The sequence below is a fragment of the Amphiura filiformis genome, chromosome 6, assembly GCF_039555335.1.
Source record: "Amphiura filiformis chromosome 6, Afil_fr2py, whole genome shotgun sequence".
Lineage (NCBI taxonomy): Eukaryota > Metazoa > Echinodermata > Ophiuroidea > Amphilepidida > Amphiuridae > Amphiura > Amphiura filiformis.
Genome location: NC_092633.1, coordinates 68,056,454 through 68,081,410, shown reverse-complemented (window position 1 = coordinate 68,081,410; position 24,957 = coordinate 68,056,454). Strand labels below are relative to the sequence as shown.

Here is a 24,957-nt window from a genome sequence, read left to right as displayed (position 1 = left end):
AATAATTCAAAATGTATAGGCCTATAACTCCCAAATAGCACACATTGGTTGGAATGCGATTTCTTTTTAGTGAATAACCTATTATCGGTCGGCACAACATTGAAAAATCAATTTTTTTTCGACTAAATATTCAATTGGAAAATTTAAAACACCTAGGCCTAGGCCTATAGGCCTACATGCTTTTAATTTTCCCAGTTGCTTTTTCTGTCTCAGGAAATTATAAGTCAACACTGTGAAAAGGACTGTTGCCCAACCTTTACGGCAGTGTGAACTTAGGCCAAATTTGTTTAGGACTGAAAGGTTGAAATTCGGAGGGTCGAAATATTAAATAACGGATCAGGCCTACGGATCAAGACTTACAGGCCTATACAAAGAGGTCAAATCTCAGTGAGGATGGACTTTATTGGAGGGGTGAACGTGTTGTTTAGGGAGTGAAGGGACGACCCCCAGGTTTATTTGTTACAGTGTAAGTACATTATTAGTATTTTCTCTCGACATGGGGCCAAAGTTTTTTGTTTGTATAGGGCTAGCTAGCTAGAAGGAAATGGCAACTCTAGCATGCACGAATGTGCGTTTTAGATTAAATTTCCTGTTTGAAATGTCTTGCATCAAAAGCATTCGCTATTTGCAGGCCTACCCAAACCCGAAAATCGACATTTTGACATCCAGTTTATAATTATAGGCCTATGGTCGATCAGAGACATTTTGACTTTGAGATAGGCCTATTGGTCGAATAGGAGTAGGCATAGGCCTACATTTGAAATTCGAAAACGCTTTTAATCGTATTTAAAAAAAAAAAATAAAGTAAATGCTTTGCATGTTCATGTTGTTAAAACATGTATGAATATTTCGTGATTCTATGATTGCATAGAAGTAGGGCCTACGCCTACTTTACACGTTTACTTAAAACAAAGGTTAATTTTGATGGTTTTTAAAGGATATGCATGCATGTGGGTCTAAGTATCATCCAATCAGGAAGTTAAAAGGGGTCAGGTCCAGAACCAGGATTTTTTTTTGGTGGGGGCGGTTTTGAAAAAGTGGACATTTTTTCAAATTTGGACCTTTCTGGGGCTTTTTTCCCCAAAATTTGGACCTTTTTTGACCAATTTTAGGGCTTTAAGTTCAGGATGGGGGAAGGGGGGCCGTCCGCCTCCAGCTCCCAGGTGCATAATAAAAAAAATCAAGTCTATTATACATACAACAAAGCTTAAAGACCTGAACGTGTTTTCTTTTCTTGTAAGCTAGGGCCTAAATTAAAGTATTTTCCCAAGCTCCTCGGATTCGAAAAAATTTGAAAATAAGGGTTTGCCCAGCTTTGTAGTTTGGTCAACTTTTGGAAATAATAAGACCGAAGATTAGGCGTATACATATTATATCATAGAATAAACAAGGCCTAACATTTTATGCGTTCAAAACAAATTTTAAATAAGGGCCTAAAAAGTAAAGTATTTCTCATTCTGGGGAGCCCGTTCCTCCTTTGATTCGGAAAAGTTTGAAAATAGGCCTAAGGGGTTAAATGACGCCCATTTCAATGAAAACGAAATCTTATGATATTAATATTATATTTTGAGCAATGGACTCGGAAGTCGGTTTTTTTTTTGTGAATGAGGGCATAAACTCCTGATGATTATCTTAGTTGAAATAAGCTGAAATACGCGGGTAAATTTTGACTTTCATAGCTAGTTGCAGGGCCGAGATTAAATGTTTTAGTTGTAAAATCAACTGCCCCGGAGCCCCAGCCAGGCGCCTACGTGTTTAGGGCCTAGGCCTATGTTGCAAGTTTGTAAAGTTTTTTGTTTGTAGCTGATATAGCCTATATGCAATCACCTGAGTTGAAAATAACGTAGGTTATTTTGTCAAAGGTGTGTATGTTATATTTTGTGCATTTTATAATGTAACATTTTTGATTAATAATCACGGTATATCAATTATTTATACGGCTTATTAGGCCTAGGCCTATAAATTCATAAGCCTATTATAAAACCATATGCATGCACGCACCATTATTTGGCCGTTGCAGATCTTTTTAACAGGTATGTCGACAAGTTCGACGAATTTAAAATCAGATTTTAGTTAGTGTTAGTGTAAATTAGTTGGGAAATCAAATAAATAATGGATCAACTGTGTAGAGGGCATCTTAGTACAATTTGAATGGATGCCGGCCTACATGCTGAAATGACGATCGCATTTTCGGTTATGGTCTCATTTTATGTGAAGATTGGAATGTAAATGGGTCAATCGTTGAACATTTCAATCAATATCAAATGTTATTCAAAAGTAGGCTATGTTGGTATTAATTTTACTATCATATCCAACAAACAATAAATTCAGAACGAATTAAAACAACAAAAATAAAACCTATGCGTTTTCAACAAAAAAAAGGATACTTCGCATTGACTTGGGCTAGGCTCGCTCGCATAGCGCATTTACTTCGGGCGAAAAGCAGCGTAAAGTTCAAAAACAAAAAAGGGCGTTTTTAGAAAATGTATAACAAAAAGGAAACACCTAGTAACAACATCAGGTTTGTGGTTTTAGAAAAGGACATCTGTGAATATCAAACTGCAATATTTCACTTCAACACTGAAAATCTCAAAAAATTACAAAAAGTACTTTAAAAATTGTGTTTTAAGGTAAAAATCACGTAAATTGGTGCAAAATTAAACAGACAATTATTTCACCTCATTATTCTTATTTAATTAAAAAAACACAATTGCCTGATAAAATGAACCCTTATCAATGTATTACATGTTATTTTTTTATTTCTTGATGCCGCACATTTGAAATATGTACCTTTTAATGAGCCGATACAGGGCAAAATTTTGCTCGATCGCAGTTTCAAAGTTCGCGGTTAAACGGCCGTTGTCAAGCTCTTGCGCGTAACCTCGCTGCCGCTGGTGGCGGAAATGAACACCGGTGCATGCGAAGTGTAGACGGCTGATTGGAATTAGTCTAGCCGCAATTCTGGGCCTGGAAGGATTCAGGCTAACCCACAGTACCGATCGGCGGTATCGCCCAACCCCAAAATACAAAATTATAATGGCGACCTCCACAAACTCGGAAATATCATCTGGCAGGAATTGTTCAAGTGAAATATACAGGATTGTCTTCTCTGATGTAAGTAAAAATGGTGGCATATTAATTATGCTCCAACATACATTGTGAACGTTCTCACTTTAGTTGATTTTGTGCAACAAGTTGCGACAAATTAACATTTTTGTGCCAAACACATGTACTTGTGATAGCGTTTACATTGTATTCAGTGTTTGTCTTTTACTGAGATGGCGACCCTAAAAATTGCCTAGAACTAAAACAAGCATTATCTTATCATTAAGATTTTACTGTTTCAAACCTGAAACAGATGTGCTGGCTAGCTTAACACAAATTTTGCATATCATTGTCAACTGGAAGGGGAAAAAGAAGTTTATTTTCTTTAATAATGATAAGTGATGCCAAGCATGTGTTTTCAAAGCTGTGCATAATTAATGCATTTCCAAAAAATATATATTTTGGTACTTTTAGGGTCTGACATTAATGCTTAATTTGTGCGTGTGACTGGTTTCACGGTAGCAATTCTGAAATTTTAGATATACTCCAATTTGTAAAAGTGCCCCCATGTACCGCTTTTGGGCATGTCCCTTTAAAAGCATGTAAGCTACATCGATACCGATGCCACCAATAGAACGAGAAGATTTGCCCCTTCATTTTGCATACCACTTTGACCAATTTTTTTCTCATTTCTTCACAAAATGCAAAAACCATAAAAAAAAATGCGATGGGTGTAGTACCCCCTTAATTCCATCGTTTGGAAAAGTAATTTATGATCAGGATAAATATTGGGTGAGACAATGTCTACATAACGACATACATAGTGTAGAGATACCTTATAAGATTGAGACTTGAAAGGTTGCTTTCTTGGGTTGATGTTGTATATTCTGACATAATAGACATGGTATTCTCTGTAATTTGTTCAGTTTAAATCAAAATCTGTTAATCAAACTTCAAAAATGTTGTGCGGCAATCTGTAAGTCAAGTAGAAAAATATAGCCAATTGACTGGCATTTATTAATGCTTGATTCTAAAATTAACCTCTGCTGTTATTATGTATGCAGTGAGAAAAGTCATAAATATTGAGACCAAAGATATGACACCTTTAGTTGCTATCTTCAGTAGATAACATGAAATAAATGAGGTCAAGTATAAAGCCGCTGCTCATTGTAATTCATCACTAACATTTACAATGTGTTCTAGCAAGCCTATAATTTTGTCAGAATGCACCTATAATAACAAACAATTATCCAAATCAATCCCAGCATTATCCTTAGGGTTTGTTAGGCATCAAATAAGGCTCACAAGTAATGCGATATTAACCACATCAAATGACAGTAGATTGGAGCTTGACATTTTGAATGTTGAGGTGAATGCCCACTTTGAATTGAACATGAAGGGAGGTGTCGTAGGTGATATACACCTAATCTAATTTCCTTACATTGCATAGTCTATGTTTTGTTTTCTTTCCATGTAAGGAAACCATCACAGTACCTACATTTGACAGGGAGGGTATAGTAAAAGTTCATTTCTTTTGTCAATTATCTACAGAACAAATGACGAGTATGACAACAAAATTGTCAGGTAGATGTCATAAATGGAATGGGTGTGGGTATAAAACTTGTGGCTTTGTATAGATGTGATGTTGCACATGCAACCAAAAGTTACAACATCATTGATGTAAAAAACTGGATTTCGTGTGACTTTAATTAACCACATGAAAGCCATGTAATGTAAATTAAATGTGCCAAGTTGTCCCCTGATGCTGCTGAATGCATGGCTTACGCACTTATTGCCAAAACGGTGCCAATCTTTGAATAAACAAGCAAATAAGTGCTTCTTTTGGGAATAATTCATGAAGTTTGTTTATGTTTTAAGTCTCTCTCCCTCTATCGTTCTCCCTCTCTCTCTCTCCTCATCTTGTTCTCTCCCTCATACTTCTTGCCATCCCCCAACTCCCCTCTCTTTCTCTTTCTCTCTCACACACCTCCCCCCTACACACCCACTCGAATGCATCAAATGCATTTTTAGGTAAATTGCAGTCAATTGCACATGTCAGCAAAACGGTGACGGACTGGTCCCCCATTGCAGTTACGTCCACGGTTGAAAGTTCCATATTTACAGATATGTTTGTCGACAAAAACCTACGCACACACCCCACACTGGGTCTTTGCATCTCTGAGTTCTGTTCTAGTTTATAGCGGTGTCAATGCAAATTATTGAATATTTTTCTGGGTGTTTAAGCCTGCAACATACGAAATAGAAAAGAACTAAGAATAAATCACCTTGGAGATCTTGATACTAATATTATAAGGAATTGTTATGAATTGTGAAATGATAAATAAATAGTGCATGGATGGGCTGTCAGTATGGATGTATATTGAGCATGTATATGCAATGATGACATGGTGTTAAAGCTATCGTCATATGTTACACGTAACTTTCATCCAATTCTGTACAGTATGACAGGGCTGCTGATTTTTTTTTTATTTAAAAAAAATTAAATTGCATTAAATCAGATTTTTATTTGAATCAATTTAATTTTTTTTTTAATTTCAAGAACTGTTATACCCCATGATAAAGTCAAAAGAGACAAGTAGTATACCAGACATGCGCAATCCTATCAGGTATTTACACAAATTCAAAACGTGTTTTTACATGTGAAAATTTCAAAAGAAAAATTTGGTCAAATCATGGGAACAAAAACTTGTTGAATTCTGCAACTTGAAGATAAATATTTAGCAATAGATTAATTGACGTCATTGAGGTATTTTAATTGCATCCAAAAGTTGTAGAAGCAATAGGAATGAACTAAAACAGTCAATTTAAGAGAGAAATTAGCCTACTTTGATCAAAAATGGTAAAAAATTAAAAAGTATTTTTGAAAAATATCATGTGATTTAAATTGCAATTTAAATCGGGAACAACACTGTGGTATGGTTAATTGATTTGATCTAAAAGAAGAGTACAATATATTTATAGTTTAGTTTAATATATGCCTTGTTGATGAAATTATCGGTTGTTCATTGTATAAACTGAACGGAAGACCAATGTAATCTTCTTTAGTCATTGTCATACATATTGCATGTGCCAAGATGTTATGCAAGTCCTCTTGTGCTTTGAGACAAGTGGTGTTTAGTTTTTGTAGAATATGGCTGAAAGTAGCTATTTCCGTTGTCTCACTCCAGGGTATTGTGACTGGTTGTATCAGCTCATAGTCAAACATCTTAAATGTGAAGTATTAGCATCAGACACCTTGTATATATTAAATTGATAGTTTTACCTGAAAATTTGCATACATTTCTTCTGCACTGATGAAGAGGGGATTTTATCTGACTACCGTTTCTGTTCGTTGTTTGATTGGGATTTTGATGGGGGAGGAAGGGATTGTTTTTTAGTTTCTTTACATGTCTTAGAATGCTTTTGTTGAAGTTAATGCCTGCATATATATGCACGTATGTGAGAGGAAATATGTATAGAAATGTGGCGGCGATGTATGTGGGTGTGCATTGAGTATGATTGTAGACCGCAGGATAATTTAAGAAGACTACGGAAAGCAATGACCTCCGTAGAATAAGTACTTCTGTCTGTAGTGCATAACAACAAAAGCTATGCCAAATGTGTAGGCCACGTCATATACAGGCAACATTACGACTCCAATATACTTGAGATGGATTTACGTGACCTTGAAGGCATCGGTGACAAAATGCATGCAAAACATTGAACTGTCCCCTGTATTGCCTTACTTGGCAGGTTTTGGGCTTGATTTTACAGATACATGTATGTAATGTAACCTATTTGTGTCTTAAGTAAAGGTCATTCCAGACTTTTGCCATTTTGTCAAGTGTACAATGTGTAGACCTACATATTTCAACCTCGCCAAACCTCAAGTTACATCCATAAAAAATGGTGAAGATTTTATCATTTACATGCTCCATTTATTTAATTTCTTAATCTATCGCAAACTATGATTATTTTTTATCGGGAGATGGCAAAAATGTTGGACCCCTAACTAAATAATGTTGGGGTTTGAGCATTCAATGCTTATTTATATTGGGTTCCTGATAAATTCTATTGTCTGATATGCATCAACCCCAATAAGTCTCCTTTGTGAAGTTGAACACATTTTGTCAGAGGAGGCTTAAAGGCATTCCTACAATGCACTATGATTGGGAAATTTGATCAATATAACCTAATTTTAAAGGCAAAGTCCCCATTGCCACACACACAAAATGGTAATTTTAAAACTGCAGCCAACAAGCTAATATTTGAGACTTAGGACTGATATTTGATTTTCTTACAGGAAACATTCATATTGTCCCACTGCATTAATTTTATTCCTAAGTCTCGATGTTATGAATGTTAAATAATAGGATGAAAACACCAGATATTTGCACACAATTCCAATCCAAGGCATGATCAACTGTACCACATGTGTACAAAAGCCAGACATACAAGGTCAGAAATCCCATTGGGTTGTGGGAATGTCTTTAAACATCCTCTGACATTTTGTATTATGCTTTGATATACATGATAAATATTAGTGAAATCCATCCCTTGAATTACAATCTTCGAATCAGATCAAATGTTGTAACAATTTCCTAAAAGCTTTTCTTGCCTAGACCCTGTTCACTCTCCCGGATTGTATTATGTTAGCATTGTCATCAAGTTACCATTTAGTTTGTGACAGTCGCACACACAATTTGCCATCACATATGGTTTTACGAAGTTCTGTAAATCTGTGCTTATATGTGCAGTGTTACAAATGCTTATACTGTGTGCATCAGGATTAAGGTTATACCTTCATGTGTTCTAGAATTTGGTTTATATTTGTCACTTATATTGCTAAAAAAATCGTGAAGAGAAGCTGATTTTGCTTATCATTGAGACCTAAACAGGCCTACTTACATACATTCAGCAGAGTTGTGGTATGAGCGAGCACACATGATACAATACAAACAAAATGAGTCGTCTGCTGACCATATTCAACTTAAAGTTGTTATATATATATTATGATCTTTTAAAAGATCTTTTAATAAATGTCTTTATTTTTTTGCATATAATAATATTTAGACATGTTCCAACTTTCACCTGAGCAAAAAGTAATTGTGTCTGCAGGAAAACAGCAATTTTGAATTATTATTGTAAATTCTTAAGGCCAAACAAATTTACCTGTATATGTCTCGGAGCTCCCTCCGGGGTGTGGTGTTAACTGGCAAATTAGCTCACAAGCTACCAGGTAAAACAGGCGACAATAAGTGTAGATGCACTCCGCTAATGAAGTTGTTCAAAGCAGAGGTCCAAGAACTCCTTCTTTGATAGTCCAATGATTTGCTTAGTACTGTTGTGGATGAAATTGAGCTGTGCTAGGGAGATATAGGTTGCACCAAACCATGCAGTGCTAGCATATTCCATTATACAAATACAACATGTTTTGATGGGAAGTATTCAAAACTACTGGTCCCGAGGTGTTGGATGATTTGACTACTTCCCGACGCGTCAACTTCCCCGAAATGGAACAAGTTGTATTTGTTTTACTATACCTCATAAATATTTTCACTATCACGGTAAAATCGTAAACAAAAGCCAAAACAGCCAGCTTGCTGGACGACATGGTAAATAAGCTTAATATTTTTGCTTACCTGATTTTATTGTAGGATTTCTGTTCAATCAATTTACATTTAGACCTATATTATTCTAATTTTCTTTTTAACACTGCGTAAATAATATTTTGTTTCATAAAACGTCAAAATCGCGTGTAATTATCCATCGGTAATCTTGGCAAAATAACTGTAGCAGACGCCATTTTCAGGTTAAACGCATCTGCAGAATCGCCGTTGTGTAGCGTAATGCTACGTCTGAAGGAACGGTGACGCGCGGGGTCAAGATACCGTGTGGTAGTAGGGGCGCGCCAGTTTTTACTACTTCCCTGCGTGCGCGTAATTGCACAGGCGCGCGGGAAGTAGTCAAAATACCGTACTCGGACGCTGGTGTTATTAACCAATAAGATGTCTGGATTACCTAATAAATATTTATGAGGTATAGTAACTTAAAATATATCATGGCCTAGTAAATGATTTCTCTATGGGTAAACAGGATGTATGGGCTGTTCTTCGTAGAAGTCCCAACCTCTGAAGACAATTACGGTAACTTCTTTTGAGAAAAACTTCACTCCTAGTATTTGCAATTCACAAGAAGTCTGTGTCGAGTATTGTTTTAGTATGGCTATCAATATTTCATATGAAATGATCTTTTATAACAACTTATATCATGCTACACACATATTTTCATTATATCTGTTTCAAAATACCGACACTGGAATTAAATTCTATAAGAAGTTAATAAAACACATGCCACATTAAATTTTCAACATCAGGAGAGCTCTGAGAAAAACAAGTTTGACCGGAAAACCTTCCTGTACTAACAATATTTCATAATAGTTGTTGAAAAACTGTTATGGTTAAAAAACCTTCATGCCTCATTTGAACAGGTTTTTTTAAACATCCTGAATAAAACTTTAACAACACTTTTACTTTTTAAAGAGTTCCCATCAATATAAAAATTTATTTGGACTTTTGTCCCTCTTATTAATCATTCTGGTTTCACTTAATTCAAATATGCGTCATATAGGCTATGTATAATGCAATCCATCCAGGGATGTGAATTTGCCATATTAATAGACCACAATGTGTGTCACTTTATGAACCATTTCTGCAGGCTTTGCCAAGAAAATGTGGCACTTAGACAAAGAATTTGTTACATGTAACAAGAAAATCAATTTCCTGTACATGACCCATTTGGATGCAAAGACACTCCTCTCTAACATTGTAATTAATCGTAGTAAGACCATACAATTTGACGTAGGCTTGAACATGGGCATGCATCTTATTATTGGCTAAAGGAGCGTGTCAGCTTCTACAAGCAAGGGCTTGTTTAAAGTCTTATCTGGTGTGAATGGCCATCAAAGTTTTGTTAATTTTATCACATTTATAAAGTTAGTTGAATAATGAAGAAAGAAAGTGGCCTTTTGAAATTATATTAATAAGCATTTAGTCAGAAAAAGATCTGTGTATGCCAGCTAGCTTCAACTATATTTCTAAATATATTTTATAGATGAATATCATCAAAGTTTAGTAATAACTTAAAATAGTAAAATTATTACATATGGGACTGGGGGTCTGAATTTTTGGTATGTTATGAAAAACAATATTTTGGAAGTATTTGCCAATATTTATTGATGGAAAAGTTTACAATAATATCACAAAGTTGAAGAAAATAGACAATTTTGCTGCACAATCTGGTGTCATCTACTATCACCAGGGTTATGGCGACGTCGGTCGGGGGTAACCCCGGTTACCCCCGTTCTGTGCCGGTCAGGGGTAACTGGCACTAAAAAAAGAAAACAATAATCCCCCCAAATGATTCATTCATCATTAAAAAAAAACCCAAAATTTTGGAGGTATACCTCCTAGCCTATTCCCCAATCCCTCATGTTCGCTAAAAGATTGTGGCCTGACCCTTCGCTCTAATTGGATAGTAAAATTAGCTGGCACTCAACTTTTTGTCACAAAGCCAGGGTTGAATTTGTTCAATGTTCAACCAACCTTATATTAGTGTCTAGTAATAGATCTTATCAAATATTATGTCACCATATCTGCCAACCGTCCCTAGCATAAAAGAGACCGATTTTACCATGTGTCCCTATTTTTGCAAAAATATGACTACAGTATGGTATAGGAAATTCAGGAATGTCCCAATTTTCAGATTTTTTCTCCCATTTGTCCCTATTTGTGAGGTTTTAGGGTTGGCAGGTATGTGTCACTTGTCCGCATTTAAATAAAATTCTGCTAGCATGATAATACAATAAAACAGGTGATAGGTATGACCATGGTGAATGGTTGTGGAATCGAACTAGAGACATGTCCCTCTGGTACTTAAAACTTAGAAACCAACATGTCTGCCATTTCAATTGTTATACCATTCCGGTTGAGATTATTCAATATGGTCTATTACATCAAGTATAGCAATGTCAGCGGTGCTTAGAAATCACATCAAACAAGCTTTTGATTCTCCTTTTGAAAGTGGTAACATTTGAGTGTGGATTTAACACCCAAAAGAAGCGAGTTCCAAATGCAGTATAGGAGCTACTGATGAGACTGACCTACCATTATGAAACAAGATTCAATTTTGGCATGTTAAATAATACTTGGTGGATGAGTTAATGGTATGGGACGGGGAAAGAAGTGTTACCAACTAAACATATTGTCTCATTTTTACCTTTTCTTAAAAAATATAGTTATGAGAAACATTTGTTGCTGTGTGTTGCACTCAATTTCCCAAAGTAGGGAAGTGTAAGGAGAATTCAAGAGTTGACAGAAGCATGATTTACCAGTTGTCTTCGTAGAGTGATATTGAATTTCTCAGTACTATGCAATTAACAAATTGCATTTTCCCCAAGAGGGAAGGTGAACAAGCAACAGTGTTGCCAAATATATAATACATGGTATTGATGAGGAGACCATAAGGGGCTGGTGTTCTATGAAAAATGATACATATATTTCCACTTTTTTTTTTTATCATCATACAAATGATTTTCTCCTCCCTAGCATGTCAGAATATAGATCCAAGTTTTGAAAGCTTTGCACTTGTATATAGAATCTGAACTAAATCAATTAAGGTTGGTAGATCTGCCCCCCCCCCCATCAACCCATATAATAAAATCAAATACAAGCAAGCAAGTTTCATTCACAGCAGTTCAGTATAGGGTTAATCAGTAAGGATTAAAACAATATATGGGAATATCTTGAGTATAATAACGTCACAGGTTGTATGAATTCTCAACAATAAAGCCTGACTCACTTTATAAGAGCTGAATGAGGATCAATATTCCACTGTCAAATTATTATTGATATTTCAAATTGGCCATGTCAAAAATACAAGTTAATACAAAAAAATACCAACTGGCATTTAAAATAATGGTCAATGTGAAATGTGGGTCAAAAACATGGGTCAGCCAATCCGTTTTTCAACCTTGGTATGGGAGTCAGATACCAGGTATTTTATACAGTTAGTGTGTCATACATATTTTTATTCATTAGATTGAACATGAAATCTTGAGTGTAGTTTATTAGTAAGATGCTTGTAACAATTGGGTTGAAAATAAAAACTATTAGAGCAATAATTGTTTTATGTCATTGTCAATCAAACCTTGAATTTTAATGCATCATACAAAGCCTCAAAATATGGGCAAATAATCATAGAATCACAAGAATAATGCACTAATCCCAGTGGATTTTGAATATGATGTCTTCTGAAGATAGCAACTGTATTTTAATTCATCAAAGTACAATGATAATGCACAAACCTCAATAGCTTTTAGTTTTATGCTGTCTACTGGAGATAGCAAATTATATTATACTTCATCAGTAGCTTTTATGTTGTCTACTGAAGATAGCACAATGTATATATTTTAGTTCATCAAAGCACAAAGATAATGCACAAACCTCAGTGGCTCTTATGCTGTCTACTGGAGATAGCAACTTATATTTTAATCATCAGCAGTCATTCCAGTCAAAATTAATAGGTACATTTTCACGGGAAAATTTTCTGGACATGTGACACACATGGGCGCAGACATATTAGTATTATGGAATGTGACCCCGAGCACAGCGGGTGGTCTTCCAATGTATTTGATTAGGAAGAATGCCTCATTTGGTGCAAAATAAGTAACTTGTCGCAAGTTAATAATATTATGGTAAGAGTTTTCGTAGATAAATATTTTTTTCCGTAGGTAGATATTTTTGAAATTACGTTTTGATGATGTTGTGAAGAAATTAAGATCACATAATATTTAATAAATTTGCAATGCTGGCGAATTTCTATCGAAATTGCTGCCAAGAATACTATTCCAATTCAAAATTACTAAGACTTGAATAGCGAGGTCACCGTCAGGGATCAGGCTCGAGGTTACACTCACATTGATAAGCATTGGTCACGTGTCCAGAAAATTTACCTATTAATGTTGACTGATCAGTGGCTTTTATGCTGTCTACTGAAGATAGCAATGTGTGTATATTTTTAATTCATCAAAGCACAAGGATAATGCTCAAACCTCAATAGCTTTTCTGCTGTCTAATGAAGATAGCAACATATATTATAGTTCATCAGTGGCCTTTATGCTGTCTACTGAAGATAGCAACTTATTTATATTTTAATTCATCACAGCACAAGGATAATGCTCCAACCTCAATATTGCCCTCCCATGGCAAAAGGGCATAACTAACACTTTTGTCAAAATTGAGATATCTACACCCAGAATATTCAAAATGCCCCAATTTTAATTCCAAAACCATAAATTTAACCCTTCCGAAATTGGTTTACATGAACAAGTCTATGGGAGCAATCAACAGTTTTTGTCAATTGTCTCGAAAAGATCAATATGTTAGTTATTGCCCTTTTGCCATGGGAGGGCAGAATAGCTCTAAATGCTGTCTGCTGGAGATAGCAACTTATATTATAATTCACCAGTAGCTATTATGCTGTCTATTGAAGATAGCAACTTGTAATATATTTTAGTTTATCAAAGCACAAGGATAATGCACAAACCTCAATAGCTTTTATGCTGTCTACTGAAGATAGCAATGTGTATTATAGTTCATCAGTGGCTTTTATTCTGTCTACTGAAGATAGCAACTTATATATATATATATATATTAGTTCATCAAAACACAGGGATAATTCACAAACCTCAATAGCTTTTATGCTGTCTACTGGAGATAGCAACTTATATTATAGTTCATCAGTGAGTGGCTTTTATGCTGTCTACTGAAGATATATTCAACTTATATTCATCAAAATTTGGTAGGCTTATTTAGTACTGTGTAACATACACAGCTATACTCATGAAAAATCTGCCATTTTGGTCCCCGGTTTGTTGATGATAGCAATACACAGTGTCCGTGGTTGCCAATAGATAAGGGATGGGGATGTGCGTGCATGTCTCTGCCATTATGTGCCTTCCTGTGCTCTCATTTCTGACTTTCTCATTGTATTTTAGAAATTATTATGTATTGTTGCCTGATTAATGGCTCAAATTGCACACCATGATTATATTACTACAGATATTACCATCCATCATGTAATTCGTCTCACTTGAATTACTAGTAATCACGTTATAACGGTTCAAATATCATTTTCTTCTTAAATTGGACTAATAAATTGTAGCTAATATAATAATAAAAAATCTCAATTCACTGAGCTTCTTTTCAGTGGAATTGAGATGTCGCCATTAAATTACGATAATGATGTTACTGGTATACTTGTGGTTGCCATGCAACTGATAAGTTGTTGGTAATGTAATAATAAAGAAATCTCAATTCGCTCATCTTTTCCATAGAATTCAATTTAATTATGATAGTGATGTTACTGGTATACTCATGTTCGTCACACACCAATAAAGGTGTTATGACAGGCTTAATGTAGCCGTATGATTTATGGCACTGTGATGACAGAAGATGATAAAGGGCCAATCTAAATCTATGGTATAAAAACATCACAAAGGGTGCATTACTTGAAGCTGATTTTAATTGAGATCACCAGTCCTATCTTGCCAGGCTTGCTAGGTGTTGAAGTGTTAGGTAGAGTGGTACTTGATGGGTTTCAATTTGATTCTGGTATTATGAAGATAAATCGATAAGAGTGTGGGTGCTAATTGAAAAGCAAAGCCTGGAAGATGTCAGGAGTATGCTGGATATGCATAGTGACACAGAACCAAGTCTTTATTTCATTTGAATTGGGGAAACTGATAATAACAATGATAAAAATCAGAAAAGATGATTGTGAGTTGTCAGCTCAAGTATCTCTTCAGTGAAAATTAACTATTGGTTGTTTCCCGTTTTTGTAAAAAAAAGTACTTCAAACATTTTATGACAAAATCAGTATAGAGTCTGGTTAGCATACTATATGTCACCAAGGAGCCTCTTTATTCAGTATATTCACTGCCTTTACTTTAATGTTGGGTCATTTTGCTGTGGGTAGAAGACAAGTCATTGGTATGATGTGATGTGAATTAGTAAGAATGAGACAATCTTTTGCTACATTTGAACTTATAATCCTATTATATAAACTACACTAAGGGAAGAGACAATCTATTAACTTCAATGTATACTTATAATAATCTTATTAGATCGTACTATATCACAATATTAAATTTCTATTTTAGTCCCCGTCATCCAAAATCAACAACAAAAAGTTCTCATCAATGTCAAAATACCTGCCGGACATCTAATGCGTCCACAAAGTCATCCCGCCAATTGACGTCAGCAGCCCTGGATTTGGTAAATGTAATCCTAAAGCCTCTAGATGTCCAAGCGACGATGCCTGGTAGTATAATTTGTAGGTGCTATGCATGCATCCCATGTCATTGATACCTTACTATTGGTACCACATCACACAGGCAAGGTGAAATTAAGGGCACCAGTCAACATCATACTCATGCTACTATCACACTTAATCAGATAGGAAACTTTGTCATCTATTTTCTTACATCACCGCTGCACTGCTTTAGTGATGTTTAACAGACAAGGAGTAAAACTTAGAAACTTTTGTTGATAAAGTAAATATGACCAGCGGCTGGCTGGGAAGCTATTTGTAATGTTATATTTATAGATTTACCCAGTAAGATGTTAATTAAAAAACATTCTGGTAGATTTCACAGTCTGTCACCGAGCTATTGAAAATGGTTTGTGCAAACTACCCCCAGTTGATGTGTGTGAAAAGGTTGCCTTTGCTTCAGTCATAGATTCATTCTTTCAATGTGATGAAACTGGATGGAGACTACCCCTCAGAAAAATTGTTGTGGGTAAACTTGGGATGGCAAGGATGAAATTGGGATGATTTTCCATGACTATGCCTTTGTAATTTCTTAATGATCAGGCCGGTTGATGAGATTGAAGTTTAAGAGTCATTGGAAGTAAATAAGACTAAGAGGCTGCTGTCGCTGGGAAGTTAGCAAGGAATACGCAATAGATTTGAACATTCTCAGATTTTTTTACATTATTGAATTTGCTGCATGCAACTTGCTGACCAATCTAATAGTGAGGTACTCGGAAGTGAATTCACCCAAGGCTAGATTGCTCAATAAAAAAGCACAGAACAAATTTGTCATAATTTTGGTTTCTAAATTGCTCTTCATTTCCAAAGTTTGAGGCCTCTGTCAATGCAACATGGACAAAAGTGTTCAGGAGTAGAGTTACTAAGGTAAGGTATGTTTTAAGTCAATGGTCACAGATCAAAGGTTATTTGAATTTTCCAAAATGTCTTTGCTTCAGTCATAGATTCTTTCTTTCAATGTGATGAAACTGGGTGGAGACTACCCCTTCAGACAAATTGTTGTGGGTAAACTTGGGATGGCAAGGATGAAAATATTGGTTAGATTAACCCCTTTGGGTACTGCTCCCCCAAATTGGGATAATTGTCCATGACTATGCCTTTGGCTGGTTGATGAGATTGAAGTTTAGGAGTCATTGGAAGTAAATAAGACTAAGAGGCTGCTGTCGCTGGGAAGTTAGCAAGGAATATGCAATAGATTTGAACATTCTCAGATTTTTTTACATTATTGAATTTGCTATGCAACTTGCTGACCAATCTAATAGTGAGGTACTCGGAAGCTGAATTCACCCAAGGCTAGATTGCTCAATAAAAAAAGATAAAAGGCAGAGAACAAATTTAGCATCCTCTTCTGACATCCCTTTTTATTTGTAAAAAATGCTTGTGTCATCCATTTGAGAGGATAAAATAGGTGCTATGCCCAGTTTCTAAAATTGTCCTCATTGCTTGAGTTTGAAGCATCTCTCCATGTAACTTGGACACAATTGTCCATGAGTAGCAATATGTTAAATAAGATATGCTTTATTTCAAAGGTCACAGGTCAAAGTTATTTGAGGTCATGTACTAAAATTGTTCAAAATGATTCGTTGGTGAGGGATCACAATAGGTACTCAGGAATTTGGGGTCAAAGGTCATCTTGGATCAGTTGTTTTAATTTTGGTTTCTAAATTGCTCCCATTTCCAAAGTTTAAGGCCTCTGTCAATGTAACATGGACACAAGTGTTCAGGAATATAGTTAATAAGGTAAGGTATGTTTTAAGTCACTGGTCACAGATCAAAAGTCATTTGAATTTTCCAAAATTCCTCAGATATGCTGCACCTTCAATATAATGGAGTTTTATTAGGTCAAACATATATTGTTAGAAAAAATAGAAAACAGCCAATTGAGAATGTGAAAGCAGGCGATGTTTGTGATCCATGGATCTCCTTGTTTGGACATTGTGAGTCTTTGCATACATTATCTGTAACCCTGCAGGGGTGGTTTGGCGAGGTGTCTTGTGTGTGTTACCCGGCCTGTGCAATACTAGGGGTAGCATCCCAGGGTGTGGGATTTGCTAGAGATAGGGATATCCTATGGCAAGCTTCTGGTTTGCAGTGAATGAAGTATAGTAAGTCATACAATTTAGTATAGTCATTCAATGCAGCAGCTATTTCAGACTACTATCATTTCCCTCTGTACAAACATCAGGAACATTCAAGAGGTCATTTCAATTTCTATACCCTCTATATAATGCAAAGTAAAACTATACAAATACAAGAAAGGTAAAAATACACATTGAAAACAATCCATGATAAGAATCGTGGGGGCACTGGCCTGGCATTTTTGAGAGTAAAAACCAGATGGTGTTTCTAGCTGGCTTGCTACCAGGAGTAGGGGTAGTGAACAGGCGGTTAAGTCTGGAAAAGGGCAAATTTTATGCCACAATAATTTTTGCATTTTTTTTTTTTTATTTTTGTGAAGCTTTTAGTTGTGAAATTAGTAAACATGGAAATTGCAAAATTTGTGTGTATGTCTATGTAGAAAATGTAAAATTTGGAAAATTAAAAATATTAATTTAAATGTTTGATTTTGTGTGTATGTGAAAATGTAATTGTGCGAAAATTACCCTTTATTTTAGCAATGCTTGCATTGCTTTATTTGCAGAATGTCTACCTGCATTACGCAGCTTCAAGGTTTTCTGCTACTTCAATCTTGTCACTATTACTACATACTTCGTTTTTCATGTTTTATTTTTCCAGAATTTGCATGATTATGATAAGAACTGATTTGATTTGATAGGGAAAACACATTTTGAACATTAGATAAGAATAAAAGATGTTTATCAGAAGACCGTTTATAGGTTAATAAATGCGTATCACTTGTTGGGAAATAAGACATTGATGAAATTTACTATTTTTGGGCAAAAATGGCTACTTTTAGGCAAATCTTTTGTAATTTTTCCCTAGAAACTTCCTCCGCCTTGGATAATAAAATTTGTGCTGCCATTGTGCCCATTGCCTGACAGATAAACTGGACACAGTGTTTTGTTGTCCGTCAGTTTCTAGTTGTCAGATATTCTGACAATTATTTGTTGCATCTCATCTTAGAATATGACAAGAAGGCATGAGAAAGGCTGTAGGGTGAAGCTTGACCTTATTAATAATTATTGTGCTTTGCACCTGCTATTTCCTCTTTTGCGAATAGTAACCAGCTCTAATTGCACAATAACCTTACTTTAAAAGATTAAATGGTTAAAAGGCCACTTTAAATTCTAGTCTGTTTTTAAGTGAGTGTACTTCAGCCAAATTTGTTCATAATATGTAAGTGAGTTCAAAAACCTTGAGCTAGAGGAAGATATGAAAGTGGTTGTTTATTCTGTACAGTATGGTCACCTGTATATATAGAGAATGAATCCTGTTGTAAATGAAGATGAGTTTTTGTCTGACGGGAATTTAGAATTGTATTGTAAAGCTTGTATTTTAGAAGTGTATATAGCAAAGCCAGCTTGAGATAGCCTAAAAGTTGTGTGATCAAAACAATTGTAATTTCAAAAGCTGCCATAATACATAGTCTGTCATTGAAAAAAAGAAAGAAAAAGAAAATGGATCAATTAAAAAAGGTAAAGAAAGAAAGACAATAGATACACTCAAGAATAATGCATTGTGAGTATGTTTACATGTATTCTTTATTCCAAAATCAATTACTTCATACACCTCCCCCCAAAATGACAATGACATTTGATTCTTTCATAGTTGTGATTATTATTACAGCGCAGCCATTTAAATGATATACTTTCTTGGACTCGTTCAGCAACTTGAATGTGCATTGTATTATGAGAACCATCAAAGTCAATACTGCCATTCAACGTCTTGTATTCATGATGGCATAATGAGCATAATAGGGATGGCATAGATGCAACAAACCAACGATGCTATTTTGTTCTCTGCCTTTTATCTTCTTTTATTGAACAATATAGCCTCAGGCAAATTCAGCTTGCGAGTACCTCACTATTAGATTGGTCAGCAAGTTGCATGCAGCAAATTCAATAAGTCATGGTAAATCTAGTCATAAATCTTGGATCTGTTTTGTGTTTGTTGGGGCTACCTTTTTGCTTGATCGATTCTTCCAATTTGGAACCAATTAAAATGTCACCTGATCATGGAACAAATTAGATATAATATTTAGGGCAGAAGAATTCAGACCAGCTTAAATATCACTTGATGTGGTCATAGCATCAGTTAAGTCCTATGTATACTCCAAATTGTGCCTGCGATATCATATCTGTCATGAAATTAGAGCCAGATTCTTATTCGCTCCGATATGAAAATTCTCATTACGAAAGCGCAGGCAGCGCTGTATGCTTTTGAATTGGCTGCTGAGATCAAGAAGAATTACAACAGTAGGCCTTTCAGTCACATCTTCCTCGTTATAGCAATACATTGCTTTGAGTATATTTCTATTTCATTTGGGGGAAGCTATGTTGAAGAAACACATCGCATCATCACAAGCTACTGGAGTATACAATGGCCTTAATACCTGCAGCCACAGGCGAATTCTGTTTGACCGTTTGTTACGCAACATTGCCTTCCTCAGGTTGCCTAGAATTCTAAACTAGTCGTGGAACACCTTAAGGTTATTGCTGACCTTTTCCCTTTCATTATTAATCATGTTTTCCAAATTGTGAACGGGCTAAAAGGAAAAGTCACTAGCTTAATAATAATAAAAGTACTTCAAGCCAGGAAACAAGCTTTCCAAAATGAGTGACCATTGGACATGAACAATCAATGTCATGGGCAGTTTTCTGTGCAATTGAATTAATGTTATCTAAATCAATATATTATTGAAAAATAACACTTTGATATTTTGCAAAAGTTCATTCTACATATCATATGCTTTGAAAATTTGCTTTATTTATTGTTGTGAATGAGGTATACGTTTTACAAAAGTGCTATTGTTTCAGCCCTCTTGACAACATAACTTAAGAACCACAGGACCTGCAAAAGTATATGAGATATTTGAATTCTTCTACACACTCGCTATGAAATGATCAGTGCAATTTTTGCCGAAGCTCACTACCATTCGCAAGATGCTGTGAACTACCAAATCAAACAGTTTAAAATAGTTGCTAACCTTAAGGAATAGATTTAGTGTAATTGTGTATTGTGCTTACTCCAAATATGGATTCCCCTAGCTACCAAAGGGTTCTGAAAAACTGTTATTGACTTGTGTTCAAAAACCTATTCCTGAACACTTTCAGCTTTGATGATGGAATAAATAAATAAACAGACATATATATGGACATATTAAGTGAGCAAAGGAAAAGAATGATGTGAGTGGGTACAGGCAGAAGAGAGTCAATGACCTCGCCAGTCAATATAGCTTGAAGACCTCTCAATTAATGAGCATGTAAAATCGTTCACTTAGCGAAGAAGTCGCACAAATGTATTATCAATTTACTTACTTTCTCATATTAGAAGTAAAAGCAAATGTCAGACAAGTAGAACAAAAAAAAGCACATTCTTTTCTGACAAATAATGGGCATTCTGAATGTGAGGGAGCTATAATTTTCTTTGGAAGGGGGGTCCCAAATTTACAAAAAGTTGGCGTCAATAAAATTGCAGCCCCCCATTTTGGCAATAAAAATGTTATGACCCTCCTACCACCGTTACACCTTCCCCCTAAACAGGCTAAAATTGTATTGAAATCAGTCTTTTTGAATAAAATAAACACTATCTGTGGTCAACTTGTGACTCCCTACATTTTGGTCATCAAAATTTTATGACCCCCCTAATTTTTGTTTCCAAAACTTATGACCTCCCCCCCTGTATATTTGGATATGGGAAGAAAAAAATAGCATAAAATGATAGCATGTGACATGATAGGTAACTCATCTATAGTACCCCAGAATCCTTGATGCTACAGATTGTACAAACTTTATTGTGTTCTATTGATGGAAGAGGATTATTTACATTCCTTATTTCATTAATTGTTCCCTTGTCCTTTAATGGCTTTTATTTATATTATTACTATTAATGATATGTCTATTTGTTGTGATTTGTTTTCTGCAGGCATGCATCAAAGAAGGCTACCTAACCAAACAGACCAGCTCCTTCCAGGTATGTTTATATATATTTCGGTTTACAGCATGCAGCATTTATTTATCTATAGCAGGCTAATTTGCATATTTGCATAATGAGCAAACTTTTAAACCAATTTTGTGCAGAACTATCTAATTCAATATAAAAAGGTTTAGATACTATTGTGGATCACACAAGCAAATTGAAAGTAACCCCTTTGATTCTGTATACATTAATTTTAGCAAAATGTTGTCAACCTGGCTCATAGCACAGATCCTAGCCACTTTCAGCCAATTAAATCACCTTCAACTGCATTGCTTATGAGCTATATGATAGAGAAGAAAATGAGAACACTATGTATAAATAAATAAGTATATCTGATTTGCTTCAGAAGATATTGATCAGTGCAGTGTGCTCTTACAAATATGTCGATGTATATAGCATTTAAATAAGACGTCCCCAAACAGCACCACGCACAAGCCATTTCAGTAGAAACAGAATTATACAAACAAGGATGGCTCTCAAACCATAAAGCTGATTCCTGCTGGGCTTGAATCAGCTTTCATAGTTTGTAAAAGCAGTTTAAAATATAAGAGGGTACTAACTTAAATAAAAATGGGAATGGTCCTTAAAAATGTGACTGAGTGCTCCGTTATATAACCATAAAATAGAATTCCCGTTTCAGACCCTGTAACCCAAATCGTGGCCATGGTTAGTCAGTAACAGGGTTGTCACCAGGACCAAAAAGTACTGGTTAAAATATTGAAGGCGAAGCGTAGCGAGCTCATCTTTTTAGTGAACACTAGTATCGGGGAATAGGCTTTGAGGGTACCACCCCCCCCCCCTAAAAAAATGTTTCTTGCTCTTTTTATGATGAAATATCATCATCCACTTCCGGAAATGTAAAAAAAAAAAAATAATAATTTTTTTTGTGAGTGCCGTCCGGCATAGTGACAACCCTGGTCAGTAAGTAAGTTTAACATTCGCACCTGTACCAGGCTGGATCTCGGGGTCCAGTAAATCTAGCAAAAAGTAAGACAAAAAAGAATAATAATAATATTCACTCTACCTGTTACCATTGTGCTGTCCAGAGAAATTCTCAGACCTTCTTGGTTCACTAACCTTGTCCCTTCCTTATCAGCTTCACCTTTATCTTGAGTCTCTAAAGCAGGCCACAGGACTCTGTGCCAAGAAGAGGGACTAAAAATGGATCACTGCACTTTCATGTTCAGTGGCACCTGTTGTGTTGGTGAACATTTAGTTGAAGCAGGGAAGTGCCAATGCGTTCCATAATGTGAATCCTGTTAATGTAGAATATCTAGTCTAGAGCATAAATTATACCTTTTTACCCTTAGTTCATGACCCACTTTGTGTTTCAGTCAATATAATGGTCAAAAAATATTACTTGGTGGTCCTCAACCACCCTGTGGAAGACAGGGTCGATTGGTTGGATTTGTTTTTGTTTTTAACGGTCATATCCAAAACATGTAAGGGCCTATTTAGCATAATTATGTAAAGCCTAAATAATTGTAAATTGGGATATTTCATTACTTATTACTTACTTCAGAAGTGTAAAGAAACTGTTTAAAAAAGCTTCTGAAAGAGAAAAAAAACCACCTTTTTCAAGAATGTCCAAAATTAGGTTGGTATTCTTTTATACAGTAAAGCATTTTATCCAGATTTTCAAGACTAAGGTCTGTCAGTGGGCAGCCAAACAATTGTCCATTCTCCACCTTGTGAAGTTACATGTGATTACCACTCCTGTTTTGATTTAAGAGGCAATAGTGAAGAATATTGAATACTATATGTATTATTAACCAAAAAATCAGGTGTCTTTTTCTTTTCTTATTTCTAGGATGGAATTGCCCTTCCCCATCTGGCCCCATCAGTCTTAGCCATTCAACAACATAGAGAAACTAAGCCTGTTTAGAGGAATGTCACCCTAATACTCTTCACAATGCACTGGAAAAAAAAGAACAATTTAATTGATCCCAAAGTCTCCATTTTGATAGTAAAAGGTTGTGATGTACGATTGAGGTTGCTATCTTTCTTTAATTATGCACAATACAGAGTTGTTCAATTCATTGCATGCCACACCCAGTGAATATTACCTCCAAGCAACTACACACTAGTGTGTTATTGATAAAAACATCTATTGGGAGTGGAGTCATGTCAGTGAATACTACAAGTCTTGCCTTATTCAGTGGAGACTCTAGTTGAAAACATTGTGATTTTAAGCGGTAAATTTTCTGCAATTCAGTAATTCTTACTTGTAAGCCATACAGCTCCAAATGCAGATTTGTAATCCAATGATTTGCATATGGTTACATTTACAATATGTAAACCTGGGGGAAACTCAAGTATATGATGTACACATGCGTGACCAAAAAAAAATGTGTGAAAAGATGTGTTTTTAAAGTATTGCATGTATGACAGGTCAAAATGGCAAAAAAACACTGATTTTTATGAAAAAGGGTAGTTTTTAAAATTGACTCAAATATTTTTAGGGTACCTTTTTGTTCACTTATTTTGAAAAGTGATGTAAGTCTTGAATTCTTTCATTCATTCCTTCCTTCCTATATACGTGCTGTACCTCAATGTTTGAGTATGCACATATAGGCCTACATCATATTTCTCTCTTTTTTTGACAGTTAAATGGTCCAATTGTAGGGATGTTAGCAAAGAAATTGTTAAAAGCTACAAAATTCATTAAATTCACATTAAGGTTCGCATTTAAACAAAAACCTGTTTAGGGGCCAAATTTTGTGGAAACTATGAAACCTGCCCTGCGATAATTTTGTGGAAACGTATGCAAAATAACTTGCTTGTTGGTAATTGCTCACAGAAGTAAACTTGCATTATGGGGTTTAATTTGAAAATGAAGTTGGATAAATGTTATAAAAATGAAATATATTTTGAGCCCGACAAGATATGCAACAATATGAAAGAGTGATGAAACAGGATTATATATCAAGTTATACCGTCATCATAAACACAATCTGTGTAATGAATCGCTTTCCAAACCAGTTGATGCTACTTACTAGTGAGACAATAAATCAAGCTGACAGGATTCCCCCTGATGTAAAGATAATTAATTAGCACAGAGAAATCAATGGTAAATTACCATTCTCACAGGTGTAGCAGGTCCCTGTGTGCAAACGTATGATTTGCCAATAAGCATGGGGTAGTGTTATTATCGCAGGGCAGGTTTCATAGTGCGTATTCGTTGTTATCTCTCTTGTTATTACGTTTATGGTTCAGTTGTGTCTGATTGCAGAACTGTCATCGTCACTTGGTATTTATAGTACAAGTTGTTGGAATAGTCCACTATTTGATGAGGGATGTACAGGTTTGAGTAGGTGTAGAGGGCTCATATCATTGAGTGTGCTTGTCAAGGAAGGAATTGAATGAGAATGGAGAATCTTTCAATTCACTGTACTGGGCATTTGACAGAGTATCTCAATAAAA

At 35.3% G+C, this 24,957-nt stretch overlaps 1 protein-coding gene across 3 annotated transcripts in view; it reads left to right on the top strand.

Moving 5' to 3' along the window:
* LOC140155905 (diacylglycerol kinase delta-like) overlaps positions 1 to 24,957 on the top strand; it is a 204,334-nt gene that overhangs the window by 84,750 nt on the left and 94,627 nt on the right. For all 3 annotated transcript variants that reach the window (XM_072178914.1, XM_072178912.1, XM_072178913.1), the window contains exon 2: positions 21,481 to 21,528. In XM_072178914.1, coding sequence (XP_072035015.1) covers positions 21,481 to 21,528 — 48 coding nt within the window. The remainder of the gene's footprint in view (positions 1 to 21,480; positions 21,529 to 24,957) is intronic.